At 50.5% G+C, this 19,266-nt stretch overlaps 2 protein-coding genes across 2 annotated transcripts in view; one reads left to right on the top strand and one right to left on the bottom strand.

Moving 5' to 3' along the window:
* TTC23 (tetratricopeptide repeat domain 23) overlaps window positions 1-19,266 on the top strand; it is a 995,109-nt gene that overhangs the window by 652,704 nt on the left and 323,139 nt on the right. The gene's annotated exons all lie outside the window — the stretch shown is intronic.
* Window positions 14,507-19,266, bottom strand: part of AGBL1 (AGBL carboxypeptidase 1) — a gene marked incomplete at its 3' end in the record, with an annotated part of 137,152 nt that continues 132,392 nt past the window's right edge. Inside the window, exons 23-24 of the mRNA XM_084868983.1 lie at window positions 14,755-14,774; window positions 14,507-14,724 (exon numbers count right to left, since the gene is read on the bottom strand). Coding sequence (XP_084725109.1) covers window positions 14,507-14,724; window positions 14,755-14,774 — 238 coding nt within the window. The remainder of the gene's footprint in view (window positions 14,725-14,754; window positions 14,775-19,266) is intronic.

Genomic DNA, 19,266 nt, shown 5'->3' on the forward strand with positions numbered 1-19,266 from the left:
ATTTTCTGTCTCTGTGCCACGGCTCAGCACAGGCGCCTTTAGCGTCTATTCTCAACCAAGAAGAGCCCGGAGCTTAAAAACAACACGGGGCTGGGATGAAGGCACACCACAAAAAGGAATAACCTGCCCGGCTGAGCGTCGACCTAGGAACCAGGAGGTCAGAGTTTGATTCCCGGTCAGGGCACAGGCCCGGGTTGTGGGCTCCATCCCCAGTGGGGCGTGCAGGAGGCAGCCGATCCATGATTCTCTCTCATTGATGTTTCTGTCTCTCTGTCCCTTCCTCTCATGGGGTCTCCTACTCTCACTGAAGGGTGTGACTGGGGCGAAAACTCCCTCAGACCTCAAATCTATGCCTGTTTCCTCATTAAATTTCTTTTTCGCTTCCTTATTTCCAAATTATATACCTATTTTTCTTGCTTCAATAGAGCAAAATGTTCTTATATTTAAAATAGTTACCCATGGACACAGACACTAGGGAGGTGAGGGCATGCGCTGGGGGGTGGGAGTGATGGGGAGAGGTCAATGGGGGGGAAAAGGAGACACATGTAATACTTGAGTCAATAAAGAATTTTTTAAAAATTGTTTTTTAGAGAGAAGAAGAGAGGGACAGAAGGGGGAGGGAAAGGGGAGAGGGAGTAGGAGGGAGAGAGGGAGAAGGAGAAGAAGAGGGAGAGGGAGAGGCAGAGAAGGAGAGGGAGAGGGAGGGAGAGAGGATATATATACAGAGAGATTTATTCTAGTTTTTTATACATTCCTTGGTTGCTTCTTGTATGTGCCCTGACTTGGGATCCTTTGGAATGCAGGATGAAGCTCTAAGCAACCAAACCACACCGGACAATTTTTTAAACCATCTATTGTGTCAGTCACGGATGGCAGAGAAGTTCATCTCTGCTAGTTACCATTTTTTCTTTAAAAAAAAATATTTCCACTGATTTCAGAGAGGAAGGGGGATGGGGAGAGAGACAGAGAAACACCAATGATGAGAGAATCATGGATCAGCTGCCTCCTGCAAGCTCCTTCCTGGGGATCAAGCCTGCAACCCGTGCATATGCCCTGACCAGGAATCAAACCGTGACCTCCTGGTCCACAGGTCGACGCTCAACCACTGAGCCACCCGGGCGGAGCTGGCATCTCTCTAACTGCTCCTTTCCGCTTATTGCCTGCAGTCCTTGGGCGTGTCTCAAGTCGCCGGTTCGTGCACGGAGAGCGTGAGAGTCGGCTCTGTGAAGGGTCTGTGCCCTCTATTTTCCAGCGCCCGTGTGCCGTTTATTTCTGTCTTCCAGAGAACTGTGCTATTACCACTGTGCTCCCTGATTTATGTTTTATCTGTGGTTCTCCCGGTGCGATCGCAGTCCGTCTCTTCACTTCCCGTTTCTCTGTGCCCTTTCCGACCTGTCTCATCTCTACAGCACGCAGTTAGGTTTTATTTTTCGACATGATCTGAGTCCTTCCCTGTTAGTGGGTGAGTCTGCGCCCTGACATCTGTGGCTGCAGCGCAGGAGCGGCATCCATGAGATGCTCTAACGGCACAGCCACCTCCACAGTGAGCCCGGCCCACGTCGCTCGGCGAATATGTTTACGGAGCAGGGAGACGGGACAGCTGGGAAATGCTTAAAATGGGACACTTTCCACTCCCCAGGGTGCACTGGGGAGAAAGGGCGGGTAAGGGCTGCCATGGAGGGCTCAGGGATGGCTCAGGCAGGAGGAGACCCGCCCGGCCCCGTCTGTGCTGCAGGGGCTGCTGGGCCTGTGCGTGGCAATGCCCCTCAGTCTGGCCACTGGGATGGTTAGGGTTCTATCGGTCCTGCCAGATCCCCACTGCTGGGGTGTTTCTTTCAGGATTGAAAAAAACACAATAACGAGCCTGTGTTGTGATTTCCAGGGAGGCCACAGTCATTTGCATTCACTTATTGCTCAGACACCCTGGGTCTTGTCATTTGCACAGCGCTCACTCCACACCCAGGCACATGATCAGGCAGAGACGCGAGTCCCAAAGCCTGCGTACTGCAGCATGCCTGGGCACCGTAACACGCCTGGGCATGGAACACACATGTGCACCATAACATGCCTGGGCTCGGAACACACATGCGCACTGTAACATGCCTGGGTATGGCAACATGTCTCTACTGTAACACGCCTGAGTGCCACATACACATGGGTACCATAACATGCCCAGGCTGTGCTTGCTAGCTCAGGCCTTCAGCCCCACATGCACACGGATGTGCTGGGACACTGGATGTGGAGCAACCCTGGTCCCTGCAACTCAGGGGCTAACCCTCTTCTTCTTTGCAAAGGGACGGCTCTCTGCCGCAGGAATCCTTCAGCCTCCGACCTGCCAGGTTTTTGTTTTTTCTTTGTGATAGGTTAATCACCTGGCTTATATTTATATAACACTATTTGATGGAAAGTCTCTTTGTCCCAGACCAAATCAGAGTGTGACAAAAAAGGACTTGGCTGCAAGATAATATTTCCAGTCTTTGTCTGACCCCAAGCCCTGGAGTTCCCAGGCCTGCCGCCATCCACCCCTAGGAGTCCTCAAGGCGCAGCTGTCTTGCTTACCAGCTGCTATTATGCCCATGTTTTTCTTTTTCTTTCCTTTTGTCTGTTAATCCTCACCTGACAGGTATTTTTCCCATTGATTTTTAGAGAGAGTGGAAGGGAGGGGGAGGAGGAGGAGGGAGAGAGAGAGGGGCAGGGAGAGAGAAACATCGATGTGAGAGAGGCATATGGATTGGTTCACATGCACCATCACCTGGGCCAGGTAGGGATCAAGCCTGCCACCCAGGTGCCTGCCATCCAGGTACCTGCCCTTTTAATGGAGGCAGTGACTGAATTTCCCAGGCAAACAGAGTGTAAGAAGGAGGCAAGAGGGTATAAGAACAAAGAACGGGCCCTCGCTGGCTTGGCTCCATGGATAGAGCATCAGTCTGCAGACACAAAGGTCCCACGTTCGATTCCATTCCCAGTCAAGGGCACATGCCCAGGTTGCAGGCTCCATCCCAGTAGGAAGCAGCTGATCTCTCTCGTCATTGATGTTTTTCTCTCTCTCCCTCTCCCTTCCTCTCTGTAACTGAAGGCCAGTGACACCCTGTTTCTTCCGAGGAAGGCCAAGCCCTCGGGGACGGGACCGCGGTCACCCCTGCTCGTCTCCGGGAAATACTTTCACCGAGATCCGGCCTTGATCCTGCAGACAACCCGCCTCCCCTCCAAAGAGACGAAGGAGGTGCCCCCTACAGTCACCCAGACGGGGAGCGGGGACGAGAGGACACGTAGGCGTTCCGTCCGGAGAACACGCGATGAACAAGACACGGTCATGTCAGCGGTCAGGCAAATCTCAAGTAAAGTGACTAAAACAAGGCTTTCTCCACAGAATCGCGGGGCTAATCATGACTCCTATTGCAAGTGACAGCCTGCAGGCAGGCAGCTTGTTAAACGTAATCACGAGAGAGATGATGATACGAGTGTTTGGTGCTTATTATATTTTGGGTAGAGGAGAGGGATTTTTTTTATATATATATAAGACAGACAACAAACCCTACGAGACAGATTTTATTTTTCTCTTTAAAAAAAAAAAATACTTTCTTATTGATTTCAGAGAGGAAGTGGGAGGGAGAGAGAAACATCAATGATCGGCTGCCTCCTGCACGCCCCCTCCTGGGGATGGAGCCCAGGACCCAGGCCTGTGTCCTGACTGGGAAGAAAGCACCCCAGAATCATCATCGATATGCAAGTGCAGAAAATCAAGAAACTAGCTTTATGTTACTACATCCTTATCGGATTTTTTTTCCTTGCTTGAGCTGAATACCGATGCTGTCATATGTACACACACACACATACACACACACACACACACACACTCAGAGGCACACACACAGGCACAGGCAGAAACGAACTTGGTAAAAGGTCACCTTGATTGAAAACAGCATTCCTAAGCCTATTCTCCTCGGCCTTTGTATTTCTAAATAGAACGATCTCTATTAAAAATTAGAGATAGCTGGCTCGGTTGGGTCCTTTATAAACCTCCGCAGAAGACAATTAAATCGGCTATTGTTTTGTGTGTGTTTTCCTTTTATTTTATTTTATTTTTTTCAGTTTCATGTTGAGATAGCTCTATGGAAGCAAATGGAATATGTATCGGTGTATTCTCATCTGGACAACTTGGATGACTCTTTTATAGATTTCCCTGCAAAATAATTAAAATCCAATTAATTGGAAAAAATATACACAATGGGTATTCTGACTACCACATCGCCAACGGAAGCACGTTTTATTTCCTGACACGAGTGGCTAAGCCCAGGTTGCAGGTTTAAATTCTGAGCTCCTGAGCAGATATCTCCGGCCGGGTGGCTCCATGGTTGAGTGTCGACCTATGAACCAGGAGGTCACGGTTCCACTCCTGGTCAGGGCACATGCCCAGGATGTGGGCTTCATGCCCAGTAGGGAGCGTGCAGGAGGCAGCCGATCCATGATTCCCTCTAATCACTGATATTTTTACCTCTCTCCCTTCTCTCTGAAATCAATAAAAGTATCCTATATAATAAAAACCTAATATGCTAAGTGTCCAGTTGTCTATTCAACCAATCAAAATGTAATATGCTAAGGCTGCTCAACTGCTCACTATGACATGCGCTGACAACCAGGGGGCAGACGCTCTGACCAGTGGATTAGCTTGCTGCTGGGGTCCAGCTGATCAGGACTGCGCGAGATGGGCCAGACATGCTCTGGAACCCTCCCGGGTCCCTTCCTGGCCACAATCATGCACCAGTGGGGTCCCTCAGCCTGGCCTGTGCCTTCTCACAATTCGGGCTGAGGAACCCCTTCCCCTCTGAGTGCAGTGCACTGGGCCTGTAGCATCATATATAAAGGAGAAATCTGTCATTGGCAGCTGATAACCAAATGTTCTTCTTGTACCTTCCATTCTTTCCTCTGACAAAGGCAACACAAATGTGGTTTCAGATTCAACAGACATCACTCAGAGATGACATCACGGCGAGCATGATACAAAGACATTACCATCCACACGTGGCCGTTTAAACAGAAGCACACATTACAATACAAGTTGAAGACAAGAAATGTGAGGTAACAAAAAATGTGAGGTAACAAGTTGAAGACAAGAAATGTTAATCTTTACCCCAGTCACCCCAGAACGTGACTCAGCACCCAGGAGAAGTAATTTGCAGAGTCAGCATTCCTGTTTGCTCCTGTGATGACTCAGTAAACGTACACATCGGACCAAGCTGATTCTTTTGCCAGAAATCATTATATATAACTTTTTGGTATCCAGTTATTTTCTTAATGCCTCCCCCCCCCCTTTTTTTTTTTAACTCCTAGCAATCTAGAAACAAAATATCACTCACCCCTCCCTGGGTCCCACTGGGAAGAAGGAAGGTGCTATCGATACATAGGTGCCACAAAAAGTATGCACGCTGTGTTGTAAAGAAATCGGAAACAATATAAAGCTAGAGTGCTCGTTTCTTTGAAAGCTCTTACAAAAGCCCAGGAATGTTCTGTGAAAACCGATTTCCCGGAGGAAATCACTCAGTTTAGCCATTTATTTCCCTGCTTTGTTGTGGTTCCTTTTGCTGGTTGGGCCGAACCTGCATGGTTTCTGGAGTTTGCCGTTCTGTTATTTCCCTGTGAGAGGGTAGCATTTCAGCTGCCTTGCTGTAGTAATCGCTTCCCTGAAAAGATTCATACACATTGCAAATGTCTACCCTAAACATTCCCTGCACTTTCAATTTTTTTATTTTATTTATTTTTTGTTAATCTTTACCCCAGTGTTATTGATGGGCTGCCTCCTGCATGCCTCCCACTGGGGATGGAGCCCACGACCCGGGCATGTGCCCTGGCCGGGAATCGAACCGTGACCTCCTGGTTCATAGGTTGATGTTCAACCACTGAGTCACGCCAGGCTGGTGAGAATTATTATTCTTTCATTCCGAACTGCCCTTGGCTGAATCCACTGGTGAACACCGTGGAGAGCTACAAAAGTAACTTTTTAAACGACAGACTCCCTAGACTTCTGACTAGTAAGAACGAATCAAGCTAGAACATCTAAGTAAAAAAAATAAACAATACAAACACACACACACACACACACACACACACACACACACACACACACAGGTCTATGTTCAAGTTAAACAATCGTAATAAACTCTGGCCATGTTTCACTCTCTCCTCCCCCCCGCCACTGTAAATGCAAATACAATTTCCTTTTTTTCCACCTGGTGATACACGGTGAGTTCTCTCCATTGCATTACATCTTTCTAACTTTCTCTTACCGGCTGCCTGTGATGCATCACTTTATACCAGGACTCATAAGACCCGTCTGTCTGTTTACACCTCCCTTTTGTTTATTTACTCTTCCATTGTAAAGCGTGATGGGACGTATTTCAGGACGTGGGCATGGAGAAATTTCTCGATACCCGACACCCGTTTTCCCGGGGGAGAAACAGCTCGCCTGCTTGTCCCACGGTGATTATTTATAGCGTATTCTCTGGCGCGCGCTCCCAGCACCGGCACCCCGGTTTCCTGGTTTGCCCAATGCATCACCCTGTCACTCCATCTCAGCGATCCATAATCATTGCCCTTCAAAACGCTCCGGAAAGTGGAGCGGCTGATGAATCACGCCTGCTTCCTAAGTGCCATGAAACCTGTATCCATCTCACAGGGAAAAAAAAAAAAAAAAAAAGGAAGGAAGGAAGGAAGGAAGGAAGGAAGGAAGGAAGGAAGGAAGGAAGGAAGAAAGGCACTGCAGACACTCGGATCACACACACAGGTATCACCTGTTTTCTATGAAGATTTCGAATACTGTATCCCGGCCCCTTCCTGTTTCACGAATTCTGTATGACCTCAGCACAGCGACAGCCCTGAGCAGGGAGAAGTCCAGGCCCAGGACACCTTGGGACAGCTCTCTCCATCGTCCAGAGTGATGGTGGCCTCACTTAGGTGGCTCAGGGGTGGAGTGTCCACCTAAGAACCAGGAGGTCACTGTTCGATTCCCGGTCAGGAGACAAGCCCGTGCTGTGGGCTCGATCCCCAGTAGAGGGTGTGCAGGAGGCAGTCAATGATTCTCATCATTGATGTTTCTCTCTGTCTCTCCCCCCCTCCTTTCCCCTCTAAAATTTATGTGTATGTGTACACACACACACACACACACATATTTAAGAGTAGTCTGTGGAAAGTCTCGGATACCAGAACTAAAGGTAATACTGTACTGCTGATTATTGTTAGCCATTCAATTCCATTCGCAAATGATGCTTCACTATGTAGAAGACTGATTCATACGTGGCCTTCAAAAATCACCATGGAGACCACCTCTGGCGAACGAGTTCATTGCCACCAGGAAGGCTCTCTCAGTCAAGCCCACCACACAGTTCTGAGCTCTTAAAGACTAGCTAAGAAGAAAAGAAATTAAAAAAAAAAACACACAAAAAACAGTCTTCCCCCCAGAAGAAAAACCCGTCTGGATTCCTGGACTCAATGGAATGGCATTTCTTCCAAAGGTTAATGTCTGCCTCAGCACAGCCTTCGAACAGCCCGTCCTGTGGCGAACAGAGGGGCAGGAAAACAGCCGAGGTCACTGCAAAGTGATATTGCAAGAAAATACAGCATGCAGGGCCACCCCCGAGGAGCTGTCCTGTCCCTGCCCCTGGGCTCCTCCCTGAGACCCAATCGACTACTTCCCTCCAACGACGGTGATCGGATTTATTCTCGGCAACTCTCTTAAAAATGCGTTTTTATTACTGATGTCAGAGAGGAAGGGAGAGGGAGAGAGAAACTTCAATGATGAGACAGAATCATGGACCGGCTGCCTCCTGCACGCCCCCTACTGGGGATAAAGCCTACAACCCGGGCCTGTGCCCTGACGGGGAACTGAACCCTGACCTCCTGGTTCCTAGGTCCACGCGGCCCAGAACTCAGCCTGTTAGCCTCACCGCCTGCCGCCGCCGAGTGCCCGGGCTGGATGAGACGCACGTTACCTCCCTCCTGGCGCTGTCATCCTGTAATCCCCCAATTACTCCACTTTGTCCTTCAGAATACCAAACACAACCGTAAACAGGCATTTAATAAACAGCGTTAGATAGCATCGCATATGATTTTTTTTTACCGCTTGTATGTCTTCCCCCAAACCATTCCGGGTTCTTAAAGTACTTGGCTTAAAGATCCTGCAAATTGTACATTTCATTTTGTTTATCTATTTAGGCAACTGAGATGCCTTCAGGGTTATGGTTATAAATGATGATATTGGCTTGTTTTAAAAAGCAAATAATGCCGGGAAAATGTGTCCTGATGGAATTCAAAGTATTTCCACCCCAAGTCTCCCCCCCCCCAAATCCCTCCCCTCCGACCGTACACACATACTCGCAAGTTTCAAAAAAAAATGAGTAAAATGAAAAAAACATGTTCGCATGGAGAGACTACAGCAAAACTACAACATGAAAACAAAACACTGTTCACGGTGTTGCTTTTTCTGTTCTTCCATGATAGAACTCAACTCTTTTCTGTATGGAGGCCCCCTTGCTATATGATTATTAATAAAATTAATAAAACCTCCTAAAACAGCCCCCAACACAACGGCCCTTTGTCACTGGCCATGGCCAGCCCTCCTGCTCCTCCCTTCTCAGGCTAACCCCTTATTTTTTTATTTTTAAATATATTTTTATTGATGTCAGAGAGGAAGGGACAGGGAGTGAGAGAGAGAAACATCCATGATGAGAGAGAATCACTGATCAGCTGCCTCCTGCACGCCCCACACTAGGGATCGAGCCCACAACCCAGGCATGTGCCCTGACCGTGACCTCCCGGTTCATAGGTGGATGCCCATCCACTGAGCCTCCATGGCCGGGCTACAGTAAACCTTTTTATCAGATAGCTAGAGGCCCAGTGCACGGAATTTGTCCTCAGGTAGGGTCCCTAGGCCTGGCTGGCAATCAGGGCTGATCGGGGCGGGGCCTTCCTTCTGGCTGCTGGCCGGGGACTCCCTTCATTCTGCACCACCCCCTGGTGGTCAGTGCATGTCACAGTGAGCGATCAAACTCCAGGGGATGCTTTGCATATGAGCCTTTTATATAGACAGGAGAAGATAATGTTGACAAACAAACAGGAACTGGAGGTGCTCAACATGAATGACGTGGTAAGAAGCCAGGGCCCTGGCAGAGACATGAAGGATGCATGTGAGGCATCCAACCACCATGAAAGACATCACGGCCCATTTGCAGATGGTGAAAGGATATGGTTCGTTGCGTCATCAATGCTTGGAGGGGTCGCAGGTGGGAGGAGAGAGAGGGAGGAGCATTATGGGAGAAGCCCTATTCAGATCTGGGCGAGGGGAGTGAGGCTGTGGAGGGCGGGATGGAGAGAAGAATGGGTGAGCAGATGTCACCATGCCGGACAGACAGGGGAAGATGACAAACTGCCCGGTCCTGGACAGCGGCTGGGGACCAGCTGTGTGGGGAGATAAGCCCAGGGAGGCGGCTGGGCTGGGCTCACGCATGAGGCCGGTGAATGTCAAGCTCATGCATCATGAGGACAACTGAAGGAGACGGTCTCTTCCATGTCCATCGCTCCCGAGCCCACATAATCCCACAGATCTCGTTAAGCCCGTCCCTATCTGTCACGTCCGCAGCGGCCCTGCTGGAGGAGGGGGAGGAGGGGGATCAGAGATGAGCGATGGCCACGTCCCCACATCGCCGCCTCTAAGGGTGCTGGGCTGCGAAGAACACATCGCCCGGCGGTACCCTGGGTGGGAATGCCTTTCCGTTCCCGGCCCGTGTGTGTGTGTGTGTGTGTGTGTGTGTGTGTGTGTGTGTGTGTGTATCTTTAATCCTCACCCAAGGATATTTTCCCATTGATTTTTTTCCCTTTTTTCTTTTTTAATATATTGTGCCAGCAACCAAGATACATGCTCTTAACTGGAATCGAACCCGGGACCTTTCAGTCTGCAGGCCAATGCTCCATCCACTGAGCCACACCAGTGAGGGCTCTCATTGATTTTTAGAGAGAGTGGAAGGGAGAGGGAGAGACAGAGAGCAACATGATGTGAGAGAGACACATCGATGTATTGCTGTCTACACACACACAGATCAAAGCCGGGGAACCTGAAACCCAGGTACATGCCCTTGACCGGAATTGAACCTGGGGCCCTTCAGTCCGCAGGCCGACACGCTATCCACTGAGCAAAGTGGGCCAGGGCCATTCTCTACCGTTTAGTTTTGCACATGTTTAGGCCAAGTTGCCCCAGTGAAGTCGACAATGTCTCTTCCTTGTCATCAAGCCGTTCTCTCACAGCTCCGATAATAAAAGGATTAATATTCCTCCCGAGCCCCTAAACTCCTTCCTCTCAATTTCAGTGTTCGCCTTTGAAATTCTTCGCGTTGCTAATGGCTCTATTGAAATTTTCACTCCGTACCTGCTTCTCACTCTGGAGGGTTTTCGAGTGAGTCTTTTTATTTAGTCCCGGGTAATGAATGGAAATAGATTTAGATTTCCTACTTGATGGTCGTTGATATTCTGTGTCACTGAGAGGCAGGATTCAGAGTGCTGACACGTAAAATGGCAGCTATGAAATGTTGTCAGTCTTTTGCCTTCTGTGTAGTGTTTTGTTTTCCTGAAAATGTCTGGTTTTATTTTCCTGTGAAGCCTTGAGTTACCTGAACGATCTTCTTTCACTGTGATTTCAATGGGTGAATGCCCAGGTCACGTCGATTACTTCAATATTTAAAGGCATTCCAAAATAAAACAATAGAATTAAAACATGTTTATTAGCCACATCCCCCCATCCCCCGGCTAATTTCTGGTTCTGAACTGGCGCCTCTCTGTGGATTTATTCTCACCTCCCACCTCAGACAAAATGATGCCTTCCCCATTTCCAGCCAATGGAAGATAGAAACATTATAAAACCACCTCAGCTTTCCCTTTGTGACTGAGCATTTTCAAATAAGTTCAAATGCAGCGATTACTGGTTTATTAAGTCACTTTCTATAGAGACCTGGGTATTTCACAGCACAGTTGTTGTTGTTGTTATTATTATTATTATTATAATTATTTTAATCCTCACTCAGATATTTTTCCATTGATTTTTTAAAAATACATACAGTACACACACACACACACTGAGTGGCCAGATTATTATGATCTCTAAACACATAATAATCTGGCCATTCAGTGTACATCCTATATAATAAAAGGCTAATATGCAAATTGTCCCCTCAACCAGGAGTTAGACCAATAGGCAGCACACACACACACACACACACACACACACACACACACACTGAGTGGCCAGATTATTATTATCTCTAAACACATAATAATCTGGCCATTCAGTGTATATCCTATATAATAAAAGGCTACTATGCAAATTGTCCCCTCAACCAGGAGTTAGACCAATAGGCAGGCCGGCCAACCACCCAATGTCCACCTGGTCAGGCTGTCTGGATCCCACCTATATATACACTAGTTCATACACTGGGCCTCTAATATGATCATAATAATCTGGCCATTCAGTGTGTGTGTGCGCGCGCGCGTGTGTGTGTGTGTGTGTGTGTGTGTGTGTGTGTTGATTTCAGAGAGGAAGGGAGAGGGAAGAGAAACATCAATGATGAGTGAGAATCATGGATTGGCTGCTTCCTGCATGCCCCCTACTGGGGATGTGCCCGTAACCAAGGAACATACCCTTGACTGAAATCAAACCTGGGACCCTTCAGTCTAAAGGCCAACGAACGTCCTTTATTTCTGGGTTCTGAACGGCACTTAAGCACACACAGAAGTCTGGAACATCGGAGAGCTCCTCTCTTTGTACCCACACACCCTTGTTTTCTTTGAGAAATACAAGAACAGCCCTGGCTGGTGTGGCTCAGGGGACAGAGCTTCGGCTGGCAGACCAAAGGGTCTCAGGTTCAATTCTGGTCAAGGGCACAGGCCCAGGTGGTGGGCTCGATCTCCAGGGTGGGGCATACAGGAGGCAGCGATCCGTGATTCTTGCTCATCCCCGATGTGTCTATCTCCCTCTCTCCTCTCTCTCTTCCTCTCTGAAACTTAAAAAAAAAAAAAAAAAAAATACAAAAAAACATTTTTTTTTTTTTAAGAGAGCCAGGCTCAATGAGCTGGTGAGCTGGGGCCAGTCAGCGTCAGTGCCCAGGACAGTGGTCCCTCTGACTGGGACTAGCCCAGCCAGCATCACGCGTGTGCAGAGAGCAGCCCAGGCTGAGTGCACCCCGTGGTGTTCCACGCTGTTCGAGTCACGGCAATGCCTTCCCGCTGCCCGTGCAGCAGGGGCGGCTTCACCACAGACACCGGGTGAATGCTAATGGGGACGGGGTGTCCAGCATCTGGAACGGAGGCCCGTTCCTGACCTCTGCAGGCCATTGGAGGAAGAGGGGGAAAAAGAAAAGGGCAGGCGCTTCTGGAGAATTACAGAGCAGACGGGGCCGAGGGAGAGATGCTCCCCGGATGCCTCCTCGCTGCTCGGAGCGTGCCGGGCACGGGCGTGTCCCACTTTCCGCGCTCCGCCATCTATGTTTAATAGGTTACTGCGGCAACGGGCGCAGGGCCTTCTCCGGAGGCCTTGGCAGCGGAAATGAAGCTCTCCCTCCTGAGCACCCAGCGGATAAAAGCCCGCCACGTTCTGGGCACGGGCTAGGCCCCAGGATGCAGAGCGAACAAAAGCATGTTTGTCCTCCAAGAACGGACAGTCTGTGTGTGCGGGGGGGGGGGGGGGGGGGGGGGGGGGTTAAAGGGTGGGAGATGGGGTGTGGGGACAGGTTGGAGGGGGGAAGCAGATACACTCTGGAGTCCAGGTGCAGACAGGGAGCAAGGGAAGAGCAGGTGCCCACACCAGAGCGCTCCCGTTCACTGGCCGGCGGGCGGCTGGACATACACAGGCAGCACGCCGCAGAGGGGTGCAGACGTGGGACCGCGGACAGAGGAGGGGTGAGGGGCTCGGTGGGGTGACGATGGAAGGAAGCGGCATGTGAACTGGGTCTTGGTACCCCCAGGGGTGCTATGGGAGACCCTGTTGGAGACAGGAAAACACAGGAGGTTTGAAAATTCAAAGAGGCCGCTGAGGAAGCCGTGTGGCTCAGCAGTGATGTGTGTGTGTGTGTGTGTGTGTGTGTGTGTGTGTGTGCGCGCACACATGTACGTGCAAACATGTTCACCTGTGTGTATAGGTTGCTTGATTTGATAGACAGCGATCTTTCCAACTCCGGCCACACTCCTTCCTCCACAGACAAACACCTCTTTAAAGCCATCCCACGAAACATTTTATTCCAAGCTCTAACCCCACCACAGGCCTTTGCACCAACGCTTCCTAGCTCTTAGCATGGGTGTGTCTTTTTAAATACATTTTTATTGAGTTCAGAGAGGAAGGGAGAGGAAAAGAGAGAGAAACATCCATGATGAGAGAATCATCGATCGGCTGCCTCCTGCACGCCCCCTACTGGGGATGGAGCCCACAACCCGGGCCTGTGCCCTGACCGGGAATCGAATGGGCCAGGCTTGCTTTCCTTTTTACCAGGCATCTCCTGTGCATCCATCAAGAATCACCTTAACTTATCATCTCCTATAGTCGGCTTCCCCCGTCTCCCCCCATTACATCAGGTGACCCCGTGTTCTCCTCTCTCGGTCTGGCTCCATCATGGCAGGTGCTGGCATATCACAATAAAACTGTTGTTGCTGTTGTTAATCTTCTCACTGAACTGTGAGCCACGTGAGGACAAAACCTGGGTTTTCTCTCTGCGGCCTCAGAGCTCAGGGAAGGGCCTGGCACGGGCGTCAGACATTGGCTCCGAACATGCACTGAGAAACAGCCCATGTTCCGGGCTGGTCCTGGACATGCCGCCCAGACAGTCCCCTGCCCAGGTCACTTCCTCCCAGAAACGCACTCGATGACGAGAAGGTGACACCCCACCTGCTTGGAGCGGAGATGCGCATTGCTGACACCGAGTTCGCCTTCTTTCCCCCCTCCCTCCCAGAACGCACATTTTGCACAGATTACCTTCCTGACCTCACAGACTCATGACCAACCAGACAGGCAGGCTGTTCTCAGGAGAGAGCAGACACTGAGCAGAAGGCACACGTGAAGGCGTACGTCAGCCTGGATTGGAAGCGGCCCCGTTACTGCCCTCGCAGCTCCGTGTGTGTGTGTCACGGAGGAAGTCTGAGCCGGCACACGGAGGACGGGGTGGGATTTCTGAGCCAGAGCGGGCAGTGGGGAAAGGCTGCACAGAGAGGGGGCTGTGGAGAGGGACAGCAGTGTGACCACGGCACACGCCGGCTCTGCGTGAAGATAACGTGGCTGTGAATATGCGTGGGAACGGACGTAGTGGCAGCGTCGTCACTGGCCTCTGTGCTTCGTGCAACGGAGCAAAACCTAGACCTAGGGCTGCGGGGCTCGCAGGGCTGGCTCTCTGCCCCACAGGTGTGCGTGTCCGGTGGTGCGGAAACCGCTCAGCCGCCAGTCCCATGGTTGCAGTCACGGAACTCGCTGTGAACCTGGGAGCTATGGGGTGTCTCTTCTTCCCAGTCCTGGCCCTTCCTCCTCCTCCTCCTCCTCCTCCTCCTCCCTCCCCCCCTCTTGGTCCTGGAGGGAGGCCCACTCCCGGATCTGCCGGTCCAGCTCAGAGCAGCTCCCCTCCCGGTCGGAGCTGCCGTCGGGGCCATAGTCGATCTCCTCCATGCACGGGGGCTCGTCATCCAGCTCCGAGGCGCCGCCACCGCCACCGCCACCGCCACCGCCACCGCCACCGCCGCCGCCGCCGCCGCTGCATCTGCGCGCGTGCCCGGCCACGTGGACAGAGAAGAGGAGGAGGAGGAAGGGAAGGAGCACGGAAGGAGACGTACAGAGGGGGGAGGCACGGACACAGGGAGGGAGAGAGGAAGAGGAGAGAGAAGTTACCCACAGGAAGGAACACGTACAGAGAAGTCAGAGAGAAGAGGAGTGACCCCGGGCGGAGAGCGGGGGGCCTGGTGGAGTCTCCCTCCCCTGCAGAGCCTCCCAGCCGGCCAGTTCAGCGCTCTGCGACTTTACGATGTGATAAATAGAATTTCTTTGTTTTGATTGTTTCATTTGCATATTTATTGAGATATGACGATCTCAATTAGTTCTGCTTTTTTTGTTTTGTTTGTTTTCTCGGTTGGGAAACGGCAGCGTTCGGCAGTGTACAATAGTTCTGCATGCTAACAGGCTGAACGGAACCCAGCTGTGGCACACCTTGGCGTCAGCGCTGATTAAAATGCAGTTAGCCCAGCCAGTGTGGCTCAGTGGTTGAATACCCATGAACCAGGAGGTCACAGTTGCAGGCTCAATCCCTAATGTGGGGCGTGCAGGAGGCAGCTATTCCATGATTCTCTCTCATCATGGATGGTTTTTTTCTCTCTCTCTCCCTCTTCCTTCCTGACATTAATAAAAATATGTTTAAAAATGTTTAATGCAACTTTATGGATTCTCCTTCCACTGGTTTTCTCTTTAAATGCTGAGGGGATGCTCAAGACTTGGGGGCATGTCAGACCGCAACAGGGAGCTACCCACTCAGAAGCAAGAGACCATCAGACACTCGGCCACACCCAACGTTCCTTCCCAGCCTGCCTGTCCCCAGGTCCCTCCTGAGAAAGCTGAGCTCCTCCTCCAGACTCTTCCCAAAGAAACGCAGCCTCGATGCACCTTGGCTTTTTAAGAAACAGATACATTTTTACTGATTTGAAAGAGAGAGAAACATCGATGATGAGAGAGAATCATTGATCGGCTGCCTCCTGCATGATTGAATTGAGCCAGCAACCTGGGCATGTGCCCTGACCAGGAATTGAACTGTGACCTCCTGGTGCATAAGTCAAGGCTCAACCACTGAGCAACACCAGCCGGGTGCATATGGCTTTTGTAGAGGAGAAAGAGCAGTTCTGAAGGCCCTGAGAGAGATGGAACACCAAGGATGAGAGAGAATCGCCCATTGGGTGCCTCCTGCAATAGGTAGAGGCCATAACCCGGGCATGTGCCCTTGACCAGGAATGGAGCCGTGACCTCTTAGTTCATAAATCGACGCTCAACCACTGCCCCATGCCTCCCGGGCTATTAGGAAGTAGGGAGTTTTTACCATTGACTAGTTGCAGTAACCTATAGCGACCACAATGCAATGTATGTACTAGATCTAAAGACTTTCTGACAAGCATTTCCCAAGACAGTTTAAATAAATCACCTCACTTAACTCAATGGCATTCCTTCACACTTTGCTCCTCACTTTTTATTTTAAAACTGAACTATTCTCTTTCGGCTCCGTTGTCCATTCCCCTAGGCGGCCTAAATAAATCCCAGGCTCACTGAAACGCCCAGAATTACGAACCCATTGAACCCATTCACCCGCTCAATAAACGTGCATCGACCGCCTCCTGCTCATTTCTCTGGTCATTCACTTAGAAAGAAAAGGGAAGAACGAACGGCCTTCCAACCGCTGTTTGAGGCCACGGACTCTCGCCGAGGAAGGAAACAGGGAAACCTGGGGACTGTGCCCTGACCTGGAATCGAACTAGGGACCCTTCGGTCCGCATGCCTCCTCCTGGGGATGGAGCCCACAGACTTGCCCGAGACCAAGAACAGCTGGTTCTCTGAAAGTTCTAGACCAGGGGCAGACAGTGCACCCTGGGAACTCGGCCGACGGAATGAGTAACTTGTGCAAAGGGAGGTGGGGAAGGTGTCCCTAGAGGGGGTACATAGGAGCTTTTATGCAAGCAACCAGGTGGGGCAAGACACTCCAGGATGAAGAGTAACACATGCAGCCCTAGCTGGTGTTGCTCAGTGGATAGAGCATCAGCCTCCGGACCGAGGAGTCCCTAGTTCGATTCCTGGTCAAGGGCACATGCCCTGGTTGTGGGCTTGCTCTCCATCAGGGGGATTGCAGAGGCAGTTGATCCATGATTCTCTCATCATTGATGTTTCTCTCTTTCTCTCTCCCTCTCCCTTCTGAAATCAATAAACATATATTTTTTTTAAATAACAATAAAAAAAAAAAAGAGTAACATAGGCAAAATCCCAGCATGAAGGGAGAGGGTGGGGTGGACTCCGAGTGGCTGAGGGTTCCGGGGCTGGAGCACACTAATGATGTATGTGGTTAGTGACTGGCGGACGGAAAGCGGGCGGGGGGGGGGGGGGGGGGAAGCTGGGGGACCAGGGACAGAAAACCAGGCTGTGTTTTATTCTGTGTTCACCAGGAAGGTGCCTGCGTGCCCTCGTCCCATTATCATCCGGCATAATTATTTAAAATTAACTTGTTGGAGATCCGCTGTTTAATTTAGAAGAGATAATTGGAACGATGTATTGGGTAATAATATTTGACATCATTAATAGGGGTATAATTATCCGTGCTATTTAAAAAATTAGTGCAATACCAATATTTTCTCACAAAATGAAGCAAATGTTATTAACTACAGAGCGACTTGCCTACATCCGCTCTGGAATGCCTAGCACTAATCCCTCCAATTGAAAAAAATCTATTTAAGATTTTCTCATGGCCTGGCTGGGTGGCTCAGTGGTTGAGCTTCAGCCTATGAACCAGGAGGTCACAGTTCGATTCCCAGTCAGGGCACGTGCCCAGGTTGTAGGCTTGATCCCCAATAGGACCTAGCTCTCCCTCTCTCTCACCCTTCCTCTCTGAAATTTCTTTGGAGAGCCACATTTTTTAAACTTAAACTTCTTCTAACGCCACTTCTTCAAAATAGACTCGCCCAGGCCATGGTGTGTTGTGAAAGAGCCACACTCAAGGGGCCCAAGAGCCGCATGCGACTCGAGAGCTGCCATTTGCTGGCCACGGCCTAGGCGATCTTCCCTCTCTTTCTCATAGGAAACAAACCGGCGGGTCAGCGCGGGGCCAGCACCGCATCTGGAACACCAAGGAGGCCGCCCCAGGCCGGTGAGCGTTAGCACAAGAGCTCCCCCAACAGATGCAAGGCAGATGCTGGAGCAACGCTGCGAGGCTCCGTGCTGATCACAACCACATCTTTAATGTTAAAAAATCAAAACCACCAAAAAGCGCCAAAAAACAACAAAATAAAAACACAAACACAAAAACACACCTGCCAATGAAGTTGTGGCAAAGAACAAGCTAGTTCTTTAGGAACTTGGGAAGTTGCTACATGTACCAGCCACTGTCTGGGTGGGCACAGGGGGAGGGTTGGCTCTGGGCTTGTCCCAAGTAGCAGGAACGTTTGTAAGACTTATATTATTGATTTCAGAGAGGAAGGGAGAAGGAGAAGGAGAAGGAGGTAGGGAGAGGGAGAGGGAGAGGGAGAGGGAGAGGGAGAGGGAGAGGGAGAGAAAAAGAGAGAGAGAGAGAGAAGCATCAATCGGCTGCCTCCTGCAGGCCGCCCACCAGAAACCAAGCCCCCAACCCAGGCATGTGCCCTTGACCAGAATTGAAGACGGGACCCTTCAGGCCGACGCTCTATCCACTGAGCCACACCGGCTAGGGCCATTTTACAGCTTTGCTCATGCTGGAGGCGAAATAAAATTAACAGGACCCAGAGAAAGAGAAAGAAAAACGGGACATTTTTTAAATGACTGGAGCTTTGTCACACATCTTTGAAAAGCCCCGAATAAAGGCAGATTCTTAAAATTTTTATCCTCCTTATGAACAGCTTCTGACGGTCCATGCTAACGAGCCAGATGACTAACTCCCTTTTAGGTTTCGGAGAATTTTTGTTCAGAAACCATCTCATCTGGCTCCGCGGGGACAGGGGAGAGGAGCCGGCCTCCGCTCCCCAGGGCCCCGCCCGCCCGCGCTGGGAAGGAAGAGAAGGAGATAAGGGCGCTCCGCTGTCATCTGAAACAGGGAAAATTAATTGCTCCTGCAAAGATGAAAAGTTTGTGTTTGAATAAAAACCCGGTGCAAAAGCCTGTGTGTTTTTCCCCGTCTCCTGTTCCCAGCGGCGGGGACCTGGGGCTTGGCAGGAAGAGGGAGCTTATAAAGCAGAGTCACAGAGACACGCACCAGGTCCCTCCCCAATTAGGAGGCAAGCGGGCCGTCTGGTAGACCCCGTGGCTGAAGCCAGACAGCAGGGAGAGGGGAAGCGAGTGGAGATGGACCATGTTTGTAAGTTTGAGAACGAGCGCCTTCCCAGGGCCTGCACATTTACATATTCAGCCTGTTTATCAACAACGGAAAATCCAATCACAAAGCTTTCCGGTCACACGGTGACGGATCTGTAACGGGTCTAAGTTTCACGTCCATGATTCCGGCCGGTGAGGCTCCATGGGTGAGCATCGACCTACTTTTC

The sequence above is a fragment of the Pipistrellus hanaki genome (genome assembly GCF_964339955.1).
Source record: "Pipistrellus hanaki genome assembly, chromosome: 21".
In the NCBI taxonomy this organism is placed as follows: domain Eukaryota; kingdom Metazoa; phylum Chordata; class Mammalia; order Chiroptera; family Vespertilionidae; genus Pipistrellus; species Pipistrellus hanaki.